Source organism: Nylanderia fulva, unplaced genomic scaffold (genome assembly GCF_048542155.1).
Source record: "Nylanderia fulva isolate GAGA-0341 unplaced genomic scaffold, ASM4854215v1 Scaffold651, whole genome shotgun sequence".
In the NCBI taxonomy this organism is placed as follows: Eukaryota; Metazoa; Arthropoda; class Insecta; order Hymenoptera; family Formicidae; genus Nylanderia; species Nylanderia fulva.
Window position 1 is genome coordinate 1 of NW_028190755.1, and position 17,503 is coordinate 17,503.

The following is a 17,503-nucleotide window of genomic DNA, read 5'->3' on the forward strand; positions in this document are numbered from 1 at the left end:
AATAGGGATTTTGATAGATTCCCACGGAATATTAGAATTTTGTCGGACTTACAGTCATCCACCACATATGCAGCCTACAATTAAAGAACGCATTTATTCCATATGATTTGCTTCCGTTATTGGAATATTTAAAATAAAAATTTTATTAATAAATTTCGATGAAATAATTTATAAGAGGTTGAAGAAACTATGAAACAAATTCAGTCTCATAAAAGGGTAGTTGGAACAATAGTGGTGAATGTAGAAGGTATTACATGAGATCATTGACATGATTTACTTGTAGTTGTAAACAAAAATTTATAAAATTATATCTGTTTTAGGTATTCCTATAAAGTCAACATTAGATAATACGACAACAGTTCAATACGCAGGTTTGATAAGTCAATTGTCAGATAAAGCTCGTTCTGTCGTACGTGACTTGAATCCAACAAATGATTTAACTTTCTTGCGCATACGTAGCAAAAAACATAAAATTATGATGGCACCAGATAAAGAATTCATATTAATAGTAGTACAAAATCCAGTTGATTGATATTTAAAAGAAACAAAAATATATTTCAAAGTTAAGATTTATTTCTTTGGTTGTTAATTTAATCTGTATGCTACATTGTGGATGTTAATATCTATTCAATTAAATAAAGAAAAATAAAAGAATAAAGCTTAAAAATTATACAAAATGCAGTATTTAATTACTAATCTAACAAATTATGAACTTTTAGAGTTTTTAAATAGTGCTTTCTTCTTTGGTAACAATATTATATTTTTAAGTTTGATAATTATGAAAATATGTGTATATAGTAATTCATGGCATGTTTATTTTTGTATTTAATACAATTATAAATGTACATTTCTCATCAATAAAATATCACAGTATCTTTTTTATAATTTAATTTTAATATTGAGATTGTTTTTATTCAGTGGAAAAAAAAATGTGTAGTTGGTCCCTATTAATTATACATACATATAAGAGTGTCGCACAAATAATTCTATGCAGTCTTTTTAAGATAATATAAAAATACTTATAAATATAATCAATTAAAATACATATAATCAAAATTGTATGTATTAAAATTCAATAGCATATAAAAAAGATTTTTTTAAATTATATATATATAATAAAAATCCAACATTTTATATATATATATATATATATATATATATATATATATATAAATATAAATATATATTTATTTATTGTATATCATAAATATATATTTATTTATTTATATTTACCTATCTTTTTTTTATATATATGGTAGAAATACAATGTATGAGTTATTTTATTTTGCAAAATTTTTGAAAGTTAAACTATTAATTACAATGAAATTATTTCATATAATACCGAGATTCTTTTCATAATAAAGATTAAGAGAGAGTTAGATTTTATCATAAGATTTATAAAAGTCATAAGATAAGGTTAATTGCATATTGTATAATTTATCTCTCATTTTTTAAAGTAAATAAATATCAAAGTTACATTGCTTGAACTGGTGCGTTTGAAGTATGTTGTCTTTTTGAGGGATGCAAGACAATATAGTACAAAAGCATTGCTGTAATTCCCAAGAAAAAGGAAATGATACAAATAATAAAGATTATATTAAAGTACTAAGCCTCTTTAACTGCAGGAGGACAAGCATATTGCCATAATAAATTTGCTGCAATATTTTCAAAAAAGCAGATAACATAGAAAGATAGATGTTTTCAAAATGTTTTGCTATCTACAGCATTGAGATATATAAAAATGTGCACTATGCCAATAACGGAAGCAAATAATATGGAATAAATGCGTTCTTTAATTGTAGGCTGCATATGTGGTGGATGACTGCAAGTCCGACAAAATTCCAATATTCCATGGGAATCTATCAAAATCCATATTGTCATACTTAGCCAATGTATTACACAATATATTATGGTATATACAGGCCAGATGCTTGCAATGACACTGAGCAATAAAATCCTTGCCACTACAATCACAATGATAAAAATGATTAAATAAATTTAAAATAAATTTTTAAAAATATATTATTTTGATACAAATTGTGTGATGAATAATATTTAATTTTGTATATTAATTATTGGATATATATGTACCTAAAATAAGAAAATGCCAGAAAAATTGAATTTGCTTATTTATTTAAAGATGCTTATCATATACAAAAATGAATGATATAATCTCTAAAAACTCACCTTTAAAAAAAGGTAAAAAAAGGCGACCAGTTAAGGGCACGCCATTAACAAAAATTATCCATTGCAAACCCATGTACAATAGAATTGTATGAAAAATTATCGATTATAAACCCATGTACAATCGTAACAAAAGTAATGAAATAAAAAAAAAATTGCGCCAAGTGAAAGTAGAAACTTGTACCAGTGGAAAATTAAAGTTGCAGACATATATAGAGTCGTATAATGAATCAAAAAAAATTTAAATTTGCAAATGTAGAATAGTACCATAAAAAAAACTTATCTTTAAAAAAAAAAGATAAACAAGATGCCAAGTCCATGCGCCATGTGAAAAAGTGTTAAACAAAAAAGTATTTTTAAGTAAAAAAATTATCAATTGACAAAAATTTATGTTCTAAAATTAATATCTCTACAAAAAGTAATGTCCAATTATTGCGCGAATAAATAAACATTTTTATAAAAAATTAAAATTTAAAAACTTATGCAAATTTAAAATTAATATAAAATAAAAAGAAATAAAAAAATTTTAGTTAAAAAAACTGGGCGCGCTGCAATGAGTTTAAAAGTAACAATTTAATTTTAATATCATTAGAATATTATTTAGCAGCGCGCCCAGTTTTTTTAACTAAAATTTTTTTATTTTTTTTTATTTTATATTAATTTTAAATTTGCATAAGTTTTTAAATTTTAATTTTTTATAAAAATGTTTATTTATTCGCGCAATAATTGGACATTACTTTTTGTAGAGATATTAATTTTAGAACATAAATTTTTGTCAATTGATAATTTTTTTACTTAAAAATACTTTTTTGTTTAACACTTTTTCACATGGCGCATGGACTTGGCATCTTGTTTATCTTTTTTTTTAAAGATAAGTTTTTTGCAGCGCGCCCAGTTTTTTTAACTAAAATTTTTTATTTCTTTTTATTTTATATTAATTTTAAATTTGTATAAATTTAAAAAAATACTTTTTTGTTTAACACTTTTTCACATGGCGCATGGACTTGGCATCTTGTTTATCTTTTTTTTAAAAGATAAGTTTTTTTATGGTACAATTCTACATTTGCAAATTTAAATTTTTATTGATTCATTATACGACTCTATATATGTCTGCAACTTTAATTTTCCACTGGTACAAGTTTCTACTTTCACTTGGCGCAATTTTTTTTTTATTTCATTACTTTTGTTACGATTGTACATGGGTTTATAATCGATAATTTTTCATACAATTCTATTGTACATGGGTTTGCAATGGATAATTTTTGTTAATGGCGTGCCCTTAACTGGTCGCCTTTTTTTACCTTTTTTTAAAGGTGAGTTTTTAGAGATTATAAAACTTACGCGCACGTCGAATGTTTTGATTTCGTATATGTATCTGGTGTTTTGCGGCGGCGCGTTGGAACTGATTCTCGACGAATGCCGATTACTCTCGATGAATTTGCTCGGAAATGCCAACTGCATCGTCGGCTGGCACAGCGCGACCACAAGCAGCAATAGCATCCTCATCAATGGGTCCATGATGATAGGTCCGGCTTCGACGAGCTTCGCACACTCACTGAAGAAACGCATGACCTGAGGTGTTTTATAAAAACGCCGGTGCTCCAACAAACATTCCGCTCCGCTGTCACCCCGTCCCCGCGACGTCTTATATACAGGGTGTCGTGAAACGAACGGATGAACGTTGAACCTCACATCGCTTACATTACGCTTATACATTTTTACTTTGATATAAATTTCAAGAGATTATTTCTTTTCTCCTAATTCTTTTTAATTAGATTAAATCTATTTTATATAATATTTATTATTTTTTATATCATTTATTCAATTATATATTTTCTATATATAATATATAAATATTTTATATATATAAAAAAATGTTGTTATAAATATATATATAATAATTTCATATATAATATATATTTTATATATAATCATTATTTTATATTATTTAAATAAAAATAAAAAATAGTTATATAATATAATATATATATATATATATATATATATATATATATATATATATATATATATATATAATATGCATGGGAAGCAAGGAGGGAAAGATAAGTTACGTAAAGTATTATATAGATGTTTAAAAAAATATTGTGAATTGGACATTTGTGATATATGTAGTTTGTTTTAGTCACAGTTCTCTTTCCCTCACAATTTAATTTTTTATACACTTTTATCACATAACATTTTTCAATATCGCAGACGTTCATTAGCCGATTACAATTGTTAGTTTATATCTTCTTATCTATTTCAAAGATATAATTATCATTTTTAGAACAATAAGTGTGTGTGCGCATCATTGTCCGATTTTTTATTATTTTGATCTTTGGATTTGATTGTTTTACTGCGCGTCCTAAATTTTAATTATAATTAATCGAAAAATATCGAACAATAAAGAATGACGATATATTTAATTATAAGTTTGGCAGATATAATTTTTTACTATGATATACAGATATGTGCATATATAAACGAAAAACTTTTTATACAAAAATTTTAAATAAATTAATTTTAATTATTCGTTAAACAAATAATGAATCAGAAATGAGCTTATTTTTATTTTTATTACTTGATTCTGCTTTCTAGAATTCGATCTTTACTGCATGTTCTCAAATCCAAATTATAGTATTTAAATCATCCAAACATCAAACAAAATGTATATTTCTGACTAATAATATAAAGAAATAATTATTCCATACGAAATAATATATAATTTAGATTCATATATATATATAACTTTTTTACTTGATTTAATAAATATATTATATGAAAAATGCTTAATAAGAGATCCATTGCGATATGCATATGTATAATTACATTGTATTCATTAATAACTCATTAATTATTTTATTTATCATATGAAATAATTTTCCAATATCGATCGTGGATCTTACGTAGAAAAGAAAATTCGACAGTAAATCACTAACGCAGATTAAAGCTGGATTAATATGTCTTAAAATGTTTTTAGAGAGGGATTATATTGCGGAGTTATAAAATAAAATAAAATATAATACATTTTTTGACAGCGACATAAATTTATTACAAAAAATAAATTAATTCACTCTACATATACAAAAATACAATAACTAATTAATATTAATAATACTTTTCTATATCCAGTGATGTCACTGGTAAATTAATATTATCTATTTAAACGTACGCGATGCGTATCTTCTTTTAATCTTACCAAGATCTTCACATAGAGATATACAGTTTTATTTAATTTACATTATACTCTTATAAGCCGATACGATATATAATTGGCCGTTTTCTTAGATTGCACACAATTTTATAATAAAATAAGCAGATTATAAAAATTGAGAATCCGTCGATTGAATTATATGGCGTCTTATTCGTTAGACATTCCGTCAAATTTTCAATGAAAAGAAGAAAGACGAATGCTTTCGACACCTCGTCCAAGAACTATCGTTATACAATTACATATACATTTTAAGTCGCTTAAGACTAAGGATAATAATGTAGATCTTTGTTATTCAGTTCTGCTGCTTAACGCAAAAAATCTTTAATACAATTCGGAGTGTTTAGTTTACAAAAATTTTTATATGTTGATTTTTATATGCAAATTCCTACATTGTAAAAGTCATACTTTGTACAATCTTAGTAGAGATTATTTGATTATCCCTTCTAACGTTCATATAAAATGTAAACGAATTTCTAATATTCAAAAATTAACTTTAATAGAAATAGATAAGAAAGAAATATATCGGAATAGCATTTGAATTCGTTACGGAATTAAAATTTAACATTTTTCTTAAAGTCTATATATATATATATTTTGATTTTCCCTCTTTATCACTTACTTTCATAAGAGAAAAAAAGAGAGAAAGATCCAATAGAGATCCAGTCTTGCATATTATGTCATAATAATGCTCGGTAGAAACACTGACGTAAAGCTTTTCTATTTGTTTGTGAGCTTATTACATCGTATTTCGTCTTAAATTATAGTCGAGTTATTAAAGAATTAAATTATATATAGTCGAGTTATTAAAAAATTATGATATAATATATATTAGTTAATAACGGTAAAAACGGTTCTTCTTCCTATTCTTACATTTGTCGTATCGACTAATAATATGTATAAACGTTACTATCCAGTTAAAGCACTCGGACGATTAACCGGGCAATTGTACTTGAGATGTTTATAACTACAATTAAACGCGATAATAATTCTATCGGATGATATATCAATTTTTACTTATATGTATATATATGTTGGTCCCCCTAACGTAAAATCTTCGCTAATAAGATGTTGTACAATAATGTTTTACATTACAAAGATATCTAGCCTCTGTAACTACATATTATCTTAACTGGAAAAAAGTTATATTGCATATACTTAAAAAATACTTAATACGTACGTTATTTATCTTTGTACTGCAGTCGCATTTGTTCTATAGTCTGAGTATACTCGTACTCGAGTTCTTGAACTTTTGCGGCGTACTGCTTATTGTGCGCCACTAAGTTCTGTTCTGTTTCATTTATGGCCTTTTTGTATCCCTCCTCGATACGTTTGCATTCATCCGACAAAAATTCTTTCATCTTCTTTGAATAACTCTAGAATTTGAATATATAATTTATATTATATATATGGTATACATACATACATACATACATACATACATATATATATTATATATAATTAAATATGAAATATTATATTTAATATTATGTAACATATAATTATATATATATATATATATATATATATATATATTTATAATACATATAATAATATAAATATATTTTAATAAATTTAACATACATATAATATTAAATATATAATATCTGCGTGTGTGTTGTATGTGTGTAATCGTCTTTTTTATAAAATAAAAAATAACCCAGCAGATGTTCTACTCACCTTATAATTGTGTGCAGTCTCTTTTGCTCTTTGATATTTGTGTTTTAACACAATGATGTCGCTCTTTATACGTTTCTCTTTTTCTTTCAAAGCTTTAATCTCACTGCTCAGTTTCTCTTCATTCGATTTCAGCCTCTCTATTTCCCCGTCCTTTTCCGTCTCCTTGGCTTTACTTTCTTCGAGTTCAGCGGCCCACTTGGTCATCGTCTGCGTCATCAAGTTTTTATCCTCTTCGACCTCATTCTCCTTTTTCTTCAAATCAGCTTCCCGTTTTTCAATTTGAAGCCTTCGCGCTTGCAATTCTCGATTGCAAGTTTCTAGTTTGCTTTCTATAATTTTACCAATTTGATTGACCTTTACTTTTTCGGCCATTATTTCCTTTTGCAACATTATTACTTCTTGATTCTTCTCATCGTATTTCTTTTGCCACTCTGAAATAGCAGTTTTATATTTTTCCTCCAGTTCCTTCCTCTTCTCGAGATTCCGTTCCTCAATTCCTCTAAGCTCCTTTGCCACCTTCTGTTCCATTCCTTCTCGTATTTTTTGAAAATCTGTACTATCACTCGTGCTACGAGGAGACAGATTTAATTCCGCGGAGACTTTATTCTGACTTTTAACATATTGTTCGAATTGCTGAGCTTGTTTTTGCAATTTTATTAGCAGCTGATCTCTCTCATCTTTGATTTTTTCAAAATCTTTTAGTAACCTGCTTAATTTCTCATTTTTACTTCGTAACTCCTGTTCAAATTGTTGTATTCTCTGTTCCACCATCGCGGAATCATTGACGCGATCCTCTTTCGAATTATTTAGTTTACTTAATTGCGTAGCCAAATCTTTGTAATAAGAAAGCTCCTTCTCCAATTCATTCTTTGAATTCAGTGTAATATCGCCGCTTCTCCGCAACTTTCCTTCGAAATTGTTAATCTTTTTCCTCGTGTCAAGCAATTCTGTTTCCAGTTCAGAGATTTTTTCCTTATAAGTGTTTCTTTCACCAAATAGACTATCGCATTGACTTTTCAATGTCTCGTTCTCCGCTTGAAACCGAGCAATCTTCAGTTTCACATCGTCCGAGTCTTCGAGTTTTGCAGTACGTTTTAGATTTGACATTTCTAGATCTAATTTGGAGACTTTTGCAAGAAGATCCTTTCTCTCATTGACGATTTTATCATATTTTTTCTTCCACGATTCTTGCGAGATTTCCATTTGTGCTATTTTCAATTTGGCATCGTCCAATTCAGTTTGATAATCAGATAATTTTTTCTGCTCTTCAACTGCAATTTGAAGTTTCTCTTCCAAGCGCTTGCAATCTTCCTCCAGCTGTAATAGAACGATATTTATTTATAAAAGTATAAGAAATAATATTAAGAAAATTTGTAAGAATTTAGTTATACCTGATTGATTTTTTCTAAATGTTCGGAACAATGATCTGGTAAAAGAAGGCTTATTTCTTGATTTGGGTGCGCATTTCTTAGTTCATGTAACGCTTCTTCTTTCGCTTTAAATGATTAAATAAAATTAATAAAATTTTTTCATTAGTACACATCGTATTTCTGTACAAGATTTTTTTGTTTTATAGTATTCAATATTTACCTCTTTCTATTTCAGAATGTATTTTTTTCACATAATCTTCCTTTTTTCTTCTTTCATATGCCAGATCCTTTTCCAACTCGATTATTTTGCTGTTGAAGTCGTCGCATTCCTGGGTCAGTTTATTACACAACTTAATTTGCATCTGCACTTCGTTCTCCAATTTTTCCACATCCTTGCTATGCGATTCATTTATACTATATTTATTCTTTAATGTTTTGATTTCATTTTTATGCTCGTTTATTAATTGCTCCTTTGTTCCACATACATCTATGTACAATTCTTTTACGCGACTTAATTCTTTTTGTGTCTGTTCTAATTGTACACTGAAAAAGTAGAAATTCCATTTATGCATATTCTCATATTTTTGCAATATTTATTACAATAAAGTTTTTATTATATTATTTAAAAATTTTCAGAAACTCAATCAAATTACTACTTACGACAATTGTACTATTTCCATTTGTGCTTCTTTCTTTACTCTCTCTATGGCTTTAGCATGTATTTCCAAGTATTCTTTATTATACTCGTTGATAGCTTCTTTTTCTTGTTGTTCTATAGTCTCTTGATGCATTTTGTTAAGTTTCTCTTGGTTAACAGCTAAAGTCTCTTCTAATTTTTCTTCTATGCTAATCTTTTCATTACGTAACAATTCGTATTGTTTTTTCATATCGTTTAAAAGATCCGATAATTTCTGTATCTTAGCATTCGCTTTCATGGCCTCGTCTGTTAATACAGATTTCAGTTCTTGCTCTAATTCATTAATTCGCTTAGCATAACGTGCCGCTTCCTGTCGACACGTTTCCGCTAATGTTACAGCTTTGTTTAACTCTTTTTCTTTCTGCGATAGAGTATTCTCCAAACGATTTATTTCTTTTCTCTTTACAGCTTGACCAGCCAGACATCTAAACAAAAATAACATGGTAGAAATAAAAGAGTGTTAATTTTTAATAATTAAGATTTAAACGAAAACAATATAAATTTATATATATATATATATATATATATATATATATATAATTTTACCTTTGCAGTTCGCCTCTTAATTTATTTGTGATATCATCAACCGGTTTCAATTTCGCTTTATTGTGAAGTTCACCTAATTTCATCTGCCGAATTGAATCAGATTCATCCTCCAAGGTTGTAGTCAATAAAGAATCATATTGCGCTACATCGCTCTTGACCACCTCCAATTTGTTCTACAAATAATTATATAATAAAAATTTTAGTTCTAGATTCATTTTTTGTGTAATTATCTTATAATTTTGTAATATATTTTCTGAATCAAATTAAGGCTCCTGACTCTTCATCGACCGTACTAGAATTGTGACGTCAGAGGCGGGAAAACATGGTAAAAATTCTTAGATGCCATTTCAAAATAAAAAGATATTTCGATGAACCAGCACTTCAGATCTTAAAATATCTCGAAAACTATCCTTCTTCCTTTATGATCAATCAATAGTTGTAATATGAGACCCAGTCACTCCACATGACAAAGTTTGAGATCACGATCATTTTACGGTTGTTGATTGAATGTCGAGAAAAAAGAAAAGTTTTCGAGGAATTTTAAAAGTGTGCTGAAGTCATCTGAAGTAGTGTTTCAACGAAATACCTTTTCATTGAAAAATGACATGTAAGAATTTTCAGCATGTTTTCTGGTCTCCGACGTCACAATCTTGCATGGCCGCCAGGATTCAAGAATCTTAAGAACCTTAAAAACAAATTTGACATGGAATATTTTTAATTACCTGCAAGTCATACACAGTTTTGTGCAACTCTTCCTTTTCCTGAGTCAACATTTTCACTTGCGCCTGTAATTGCATGACTTGCTGAGCGCTATTCGTTGTCATCAGATTGCGACATTGAGCTTGACTCTTCTCCAACGCTTGTGCTAATCGATTCATAGTGTCACCCTTCTCCACCATGAGAGCCTCATGCGCTCTTCGAGCATCATCTAATTTGTGTTCAAGAGTAATATACGATGTCTCCTATAAAAAGGTAAACATAATAAACTAAATAAATTAACATTATTTATAAGCATGCAAAATAATATTTATAAAATAATATCAAGTTTATTGTATTAAGAATATGAAGCATATATATTAATCATTTTTCTGTGCATTTAAATAAATAAATTATACTGAGAAGAAAAGCTACAATAGGCTGTTTTGCAGTTACAAAAATAATCAATAATGACTTGCCCAAATACTATTGTTGCTGGTGTCCATATTGAGCAGTTGTGGCAAATATAATTATAGAGAAAATATATATGCGAAATATGACGAATAATTCAAATAAAGAGAATTCAACAATACCTTGACATTTAATTTGTCCGTAAGAACGTCTATTTGTGTCTGCATATTTTTCATTTCCACTGCATGCTTCTCTTGCGCCTGTTTTAAAAACTTTTCATGTGTCTTGTCATTTGTTTGCAGCACCTGTGTTCTTTCCAATACAGCAATTTTCTGTTGCAGATCTATGACAGAGTCTCTCGCGATATTCAGATCTTCTGTGATCTGTAAAAATAAAATAATTACAAATATCTATAGAAATAATATTGCAATTTGTCAAATGTAATCTTAATCGAAATAAAATGTGAATATGTATATTACATTTTGATTGGTCTTCTCCAAAACTGTATTTTTCTCTTTTAGAGACTCCATTTGCATTTGCAGATCATTTATCTCAGCCTTGGCGTTAACTAAAAAAAATTAATTCAGTTTGATTTTATATTGTTTAACAGGCAAGATAATTAAAATTACTTTAATTATATGTTTGAATATCAGTAATACTAATAAATTAATACTAATATTTTTTCCTGATTCCATATGATTCGATAGCTTTCTTACCAAGTGCATGCTGTGCTTGAGTCCTGGAGATATTAACTCTTTCGATTTCCGCTTGTAGCAGCATCAATTTTCTGGTCATTTGACTCTTTTCATCCTCCTTTTCCAATTGCAATTGTTGCAACTCATTCGTTAAACGATCGATCTCCCTTAATCTGACCTTATACAGTACTTCCAGTTGCTCCTTGCTATTGTACTCTGCCGTTTTGTACGCTGCATCATCGTCTATCGACCTGCCATTTGGACTAGTCTTGTAGCAATGATTCATGTGATCCGACGTAGTGTTGTCGCCGCCGCCAAACTCGGGAATCTGCTTACTTTGTACATTATTTTCATAGACATCGGTAAAGCCATTGTTGGAGTATTTGTTGGGTGCGTGAGTATTGTAATGATTGGATGGTGTTTCGTAGTTGCAGGGATAATTCTCGTTAAATGTACACTCCTCCGATTGCGGATGTATCTTGCGAGAATATCCGGTGATCGGTGGTTTCGTCAATTCATACGGCGTCTCCAGCATGCTGTTACTATTGCTGTTGTCGATGAATCTATTATTGCCGTACGGTGTCTTGGTTTGTTTGTACAAATCAAACTTGGTGTGCGCAGACCCACCGGTTTTGGTGTCAGATATGTGATGATTTGTTATCACATTGTGATCGTAATTATTCAGATTCTCCACGTGATTGTACACATTGAATTCCTTCTGTAGTTGCGCTACCCCTTTGACAGATGCAACTGAAGATTCTGGGTCAGAGTTGATTGCTGTATCAGTGCAATCAATGTCTCTGGTATCTCGATAATGACTACTGTCGACGGAACTGGCATCTTCATCATTCTCTAAATCATTGAATGCTGTTGACATGAGAGCCTGGAGCTGAAAACAAAACAATTATTGAAATATTTGTACATATTTTTTTATAAACGTTTATCATTTCTTATCGCAGGACATACAATGTTACACAATTTTTTTTTTGAAAGAAAAAAAAATGATGTGCAGATGTACACAGGATGTTAAAAAATTAAACTGAAAAACTTTGATCGGAAAAGAAAATTTCAAAATAAAAATTTTTTATTAATACAAATATTCTCTACATTTAATTGTTTTGAGTTTATCAGCTTTGAATTAAGGGGATGCCGGAGCGTTGGCCGAACTCCGACGGGTTAGCGCCCTCATTTGAGTGGAACTAAAATTGTCGATAATTATTGATAATTTTAATTCCGCTATTATCGATAATAATCCATATATGTCAAAAAGCTATTTTAGTGTGTTCAACATATTGAAATCAGACAATATAATATATTTTTACTGTCGAATCATCTCGCACACGCATCTAAGCGTCAATGACAGTAAAACATACATATATAAATGTGTCTCTTTATGACATAGTTGAACACAATTTCAATATTGCTCTTTTATATATTTTGACGATATATGCATATTTTCATGTATTTTTCAAAGGAAATATACAATCTACCATATATATATATATATACAAGATGGTTCAAAAGTCCGGCAACGGTCAATTATGTCCAAGAAATAGTGGTCTTATGAATAAAATATAAAAATTGCAGGGTTCAACCCGGAAAAAATTTTTTATATAATATATAATTATATCTAAATAATTATATAATTATACATAATTATATGTGAAATATGTTCATTTTATATATAATTAAATTTAATTATATATAAATTATGAAGTTCATGTATAATCTCATGTTAAGTTATATATGAAACATTAGATATATTTATATATGTGAATACTTATTTACTATATATACAATATATATATATATATATTTATATAAGTATATGTATATAAAAAGCTCTTTTATCTAATTATATATAGACATATTTCATATTTAATTTTGCAATTATATGTATAATTTTATATATTTCTATATAATTTTATATTGTTATATATAAAAATTGTTTCTAGGAAAAATAAGATATTTTATGGTGACCTTGACTTTGACGTAGGGGTCAAATTTAAAGGTCATTTCAAGATCAACTTTTATTAAACAAAACCCTCTATTTTTATTAGATATTCTTGTAGCTTATCTCGAGAATTTTCCAAAACACTAATAAAATATTTTTTTATGTACTTATTGAGTTATAAAGGTTTGAAGTGAACAATTCTTTTATAAAATTGACAATATCTTGTAAAACATTCAATTTTCATTATACATTTATACTTTTTATGCACGGAATAATGAGACCAATCAATAGATGCAAAGAAAACACAGTTGCAAAAGACGTATGTAATTTTCAAGAAGCAACTGCCCAGCAAACATTATAATTGCTATATAACACGTAAATAACGTGCATGTAACATGTAACATACACGTTAGTTGTAATTTCCCACTTATGGATTCTATTATTTATTGTAATTATAGATAGGATAGTGACTTAGCGAAAAATTATCTTTCGGCATCCTACAATATCGATGCTATCTGGGATGTAATTACAATATATAAATAACATATGTCATATTACAAATGTTACATCTATGAGTGAGAAATTACCGTATATGTTACATGTAACATGCACGTTATATAGTATTATATACATGTAACATAGCAGTTATATTTTGTGTTTGCTGGGTGCATTTTCTTTACACCAAATTGGTCTCATTATTATGTGCATAAAAATAAAAAGTATGATAACGTAAAACTGAATATTTTACAAAGATATAATTTTATGTCAAACAATTGCTTCGAATCTTTATAATTCAAAAAGTACTTCATAAAAAAATGTTTCATTATAATGCTTTGGAAAGCTGTCGAGATAAGCTACAAGAATATCTAATAAAAAATAAAGGATTTTAAAAAGTTGACCTATAAATGATCTCAAAATTTGACACCTAGGTAAAAGTCAACACCTTTAGTATTTTTTTCATAAGACCACTATTTTCGGAGATAATTGGCCATTGCCAGATTTTTGAATCATCATGTACATATTATATATATGTTTATGCATGGATATATGCATCTATATACATGTACATATATGTATCAAGAGACACGGTAGTGTCTCGCGACCAGTTAAGGGCGTAGCCGAGACACCGTGTATCTTAACGCGAGTCGGACATTTGAGTCTTTATAATATTTCGAATTCTCAATAACGGCTGAAGCAATCGAGTTTATACTAGACTTAATCGATAGATTGAGTTTGAATTATATAATAAAAGTGTCTTTATTTCTGCTCTACGTGATTTGTAAGCAGAGATATATAATTGCAAAGTCGAAATATGAAAAATTTCTTTTAAGAAACGTCCCCGTCATCATCATTATTATTATCATCATCGACCACGCAAACATAGTAGTATCGTGCTACACGTATTCACACGTATACAACACATGCGCACACATATATCACACGTACACAACACATGAATAGATGCATGTATTGGAAATGTCCATCTCGCACGTTTTACAACAGACGGCGATAGTTGCCCTCCGCTATATTGACAGCGTGCGGGGTTAGATATTTTCAATTTTCAATTTCAATTTTTACATTCAATTTTAATGTTATTATTTGCAAATTTATTGTCATAATAATTTATGTGCAAGTTTACAGTCTGTGATACAAAATCAGATATTTTGCTATTATTTCAATAATATTTCAATTATATAAATGCCTATGTATGAGTATGCATATATTTTTAATAATTTTCTTAATTAGCTTCTATATTTTTTTCAGTTGTACATCAAGCAGGTAGCATTATCAGCTCACTTGTGAGCATGGGTTGGGCAATGGCTAGTTATCATCGCAGCATTCGATTAGCTTAACAAGATAAATCTAATACCAGTGCTATAGGAACCATTTTACAATTTTTCTGGCATTTTCTTATTGCAGGTACATATATATCCAATAATTAATATACAAAATTAAATATTATTCATCACACACTTTGTATCAAAATAATATATTTTTTAAAATTTATTTAATCATTTTTATCATTGTGATTGTAGTGGCAAGGATCTTATTGCTCAGTGTCATTGCAAGCATCTGGCCTGTATATACCATAATATATTGCGTAATACATTGGCTAAGTATGACAATATGGATTTTGATAGATTCCCATGGAATATTAGAATTTTGTCGGACTTACAGTCATCCACCACATATGCAGCCTACAATTAAAGAACGCATTTATTCCATATGATTTGCTTCCGTTATTGGAATATTTAAAATAAAAATTTTATTAATAAATTTCGATGAAATAATTTATAAGAGGTTGAAGAAACTATGAAACAAATTCAGTCTCATAAAAGGGTAGTTGGAACAATAGTGGTGAATGTAGAAGGTATTACATGAGATCATTGACATGATTTACTTGTAGTTGTAAACAAAAATTTATAAAATTATATCTGTTTTAGGTATTCCTATAAAGTCAACATTAGATAATACGACAACAGTTCAATACGCAGGTTTGATAAGTCAATTGTCAGATAAAGCTCGTTCTGTCGTACGTGACTTGAATCCAACAAATGATTTAACTTTCTTGCGCATACGTAGCAAAAAACATAAAATTATGATGGCACCAGATAAAGAATTCATATTAATAGTAGTACAAAATCCAGTTGATTGATATTTAAAAGAAACAAAAATATATTTCAAAGTTAAGATTTATTTCTTTGGTTGTTAATTTAATCTGTATGCTACATTGTGGATGTTAATATCTATTCAATTAAATAAAGAAAAATAAAAGAATAAAGCTTAAAAATTATACAAAATGCAGTATTTAATTACTAATCTAACAAATTATGAACTTTTAGAGTTTTTAAATAGTGCTTTCTTCTTTGGTAACAATATTATATTTTTAAGTTTGATAATTATGAAAATATGTGTATATAGTAATTCATGGCATGTTTATTTTTGTATTTAATACAATTATAAATGTACATTTCTCATCAATAAAATATCACAGTATCTTTTTTATAATTTAATTTTAATATTGAGATTGTTTTTATTCAGTGGAAAAAAAAATGTGTAGTTGGTCCCTATTAATTATACATACATATAAGAGTGTCGCACAAATAATTCTATGCAGTCTTTTTAAGATAATATAAAAATACTTATAAATATAATTAATTAAAATACATATAATCAAAATTGTATGTATTAAAATTCAATAGCATATAAAAAAGATTTTTTTAAATTATATATATATAATAAAAATCCATCATTTTATATATATATATATATATATATATATATATATATATATATTTATTTATTGTATATCATAAATATATATTTATTTATTTATATTTACCTATCTTTTTTTTATATATATGGTAGAAATACAATGTATGAGTTATTTTATTTTGCAAAATTTTTGAAAGTTAAACTATTAATTACAATGAAATTATTTCATATAATACCGAGATTCTTTTCATAATAAAGATTAAGAGAGAGTTAGATTTTATCATAAGATTTATAAAAGTCATAAGATAAGGTTAATTGCATATTGTATAATTTATCTCTCATTTTTTAAAGTAAATAAATATCAAAGTTACATTGCTTGAACTGGTGCGTTTGAAGTATGTTGTCTTTTTGAGGGATGCAAGACAATATAGTACAAAAGCATTGCTGTAATTCCCAAGAAAAAGGAAATGATACAAATAATAAAGATTATATTAAAGTACTAAGCCTCTTTAACTGCAGGAGGACAAGCATATTGCCATAATAAATTTGCTGCAATATTTTCAAAAAAGCAGATAACATAGAAAGATAGATGTTTTCAAAATGTTTTGCTATCTACAGCATTGAGATATATAAAAATGTGCACTATGCCAATAACGGAAGCAAATAATATGGAATAAATGCGTTCTTTAATTGTAGGCTGCATATGTGGTGGATGACTGCAAGTCCGACAAAATTCCAATATTCCATGGGAATCTATCAAAATCCATATTGTCATACTTAGCCAATGTATTACACAATATATTATGGTATATACAGGCCAGATGCTTGCAATGACACTGAGCA

The 17,503-nt window shown here is 27.9% G+C and overlaps 4 protein-coding genes across 6 annotated transcripts; 2 read left to right on the plus strand and 2 right to left on the minus strand.

Annotated features, from left to right (window-relative positions):
- The first annotated feature begins 31 nt into the window (after positions 1-31).
- LOC146720618 (dynein light chain roadblock-type 2-like) lies at positions 32-677 on the plus strand. The gene is made up of 2 exons (XM_085488219.1): positions 32-247; positions 321-677. Exons 1-2 carry the CDS (start codon positions 190-192, stop codon positions 530-532), a joined length of 270 nt encoding a protein of 89 aa, XP_085344345.1. The 5' UTR covers positions 32-189; the 3' UTR covers positions 533-677.
- Positions 678-1,238: 561 nt separating this feature from the next.
- On the minus strand, positions 1,239-3,825 carry LOC146720619 (uncharacterized). Of its 2 annotated transcripts, none has more exons than XM_085488217.1 (2): positions 3,526-3,825; positions 1,239-1,859 (listed from the first exon to the last, which is right to left on the minus strand). In XM_085488217.1, exons 1-2 carry the CDS (start codon positions 3,751-3,753, stop codon positions 1,749-1,751), a joined length of 339 nt encoding a protein of 112 aa, XP_085344343.1. In that variant the 5' UTR covers positions 3,754-3,825; the 3' UTR covers positions 1,239-1,748. The 2 variants fall into 2 exon arrangements, with proteins under 2 accessions (XP_085344343.1, XP_085344344.1); XM_085488218.1 differs by lacking the exon at positions 1,239-1,859 and adding an exon at positions 1,879-1,964 and having other exon boundaries at positions 3,526-3,823.
- A 1,379-nt stretch (positions 3,826-5,204) lies between these two features.
- LOC114944380 (uncharacterized) lies at positions 5,205-12,989 on the minus strand. 2 transcript variants are annotated; one of them, XM_085488216.1, is made up of 11 exons: positions 12,598-12,989; positions 11,512-12,379; positions 11,275-11,363; positions 10,978-11,178; positions 10,411-10,650; positions 9,689-9,861; positions 9,106-9,567; positions 8,666-8,988; positions 8,467-8,570; positions 7,076-8,392; positions 5,205-6,771 (listed from the first exon to the last, which is right to left on the minus strand). In XM_085488216.1, exons 2-11 carry the CDS (start codon positions 12,365-12,367, stop codon positions 6,577-6,579), a joined length of 3,960 nt encoding a protein of 1,319 aa, XP_085344342.1. In that variant the 5' UTR covers positions 12,368-12,379; positions 12,598-12,989; the 3' UTR covers positions 5,205-6,576. The 2 variants fall into 2 exon arrangements, with proteins under 2 accessions (XP_085344342.1, XP_085344341.1); XM_085488215.1 differs by having other exon boundaries at positions 12,457-12,989.
- Positions 12,990-14,729: 1,740 nt separating this feature from the next.
- LOC146720620 (dynein light chain roadblock-type 2-like) lies at positions 14,730-16,245 on the plus strand. Its single transcript, XM_085488214.1, has 4 exons — positions 14,730-14,987; positions 15,209-15,364; positions 15,481-15,815; positions 15,889-16,245. The coding sequence occupies exons 3-4, from the start codon at positions 15,758-15,760 to the stop codon at positions 16,098-16,100; spliced, it is 270 nt and encodes an 89-aa protein (XP_085344340.1). The 5' UTR covers positions 14,730-14,987; positions 15,209-15,364; positions 15,481-15,757; the 3' UTR covers positions 16,101-16,245.
- The last annotated feature ends 1,258 nt before the right edge of the window (positions 16,246-17,503 follow it).

Coding starts and splice junctions, on each gene's coding strand:
- LOC146720618 (XM_085488219.1), top strand. CDS start 190: ATGAAACAAATTCAGTCTCATAAAAGGGTAGTTGGAACAATAGTGGTG. Junction 248..320: donor AATAGTGGTGAATGTAGAAG/GTATTACATGAG, acceptor TATCTGTTTTAG/GTATTCCTATAAAGTCAACA.
- LOC146720619 (XM_085488217.1), bottom strand. CDS start 3,753: ATGCGTTTCTTCAGTGAGTGTGCGAAGCTCGTCGAAGCCGGACCTATC. Junction 1,860..3,525: donor TCAAAACATTCGACGTGCGC/GTAAGTTTTATA, acceptor GGATTTTGATAG/ATTCCCATGGAATATTGGAA.
- LOC114944380 (XM_085488216.1), bottom strand. CDS start 12,367: ATGTCAACAGCATTCAATGATTTAGAGAATGATGAAGATGCCAGTTCC. Junction 9,862..10,410: donor AAACTGTGTATGACTTGCAG/GTAATTAAAAAT, acceptor AATTATTTGTAG/AACAAATTGGAGGTGGTCAA. Junction 6,772..7,075: donor AGACTGCACACAATTATAAG/GTGAGTAGAACA, acceptor TTCAAATTCTAG/AGTTATTCAAAGAAGATGAA.
- LOC146720620 (XM_085488214.1), top strand. CDS start 15,758: ATGAAACAAATTCAGTCTCATAAAAGGGTAGTTGGAACAATAGTGGTG. Junction 15,816..15,888: donor AATAGTGGTGAATGTAGAAG/GTATTACATGAG, acceptor TATCTGTTTTAG/GTATTCCTATAAAGTCAACA.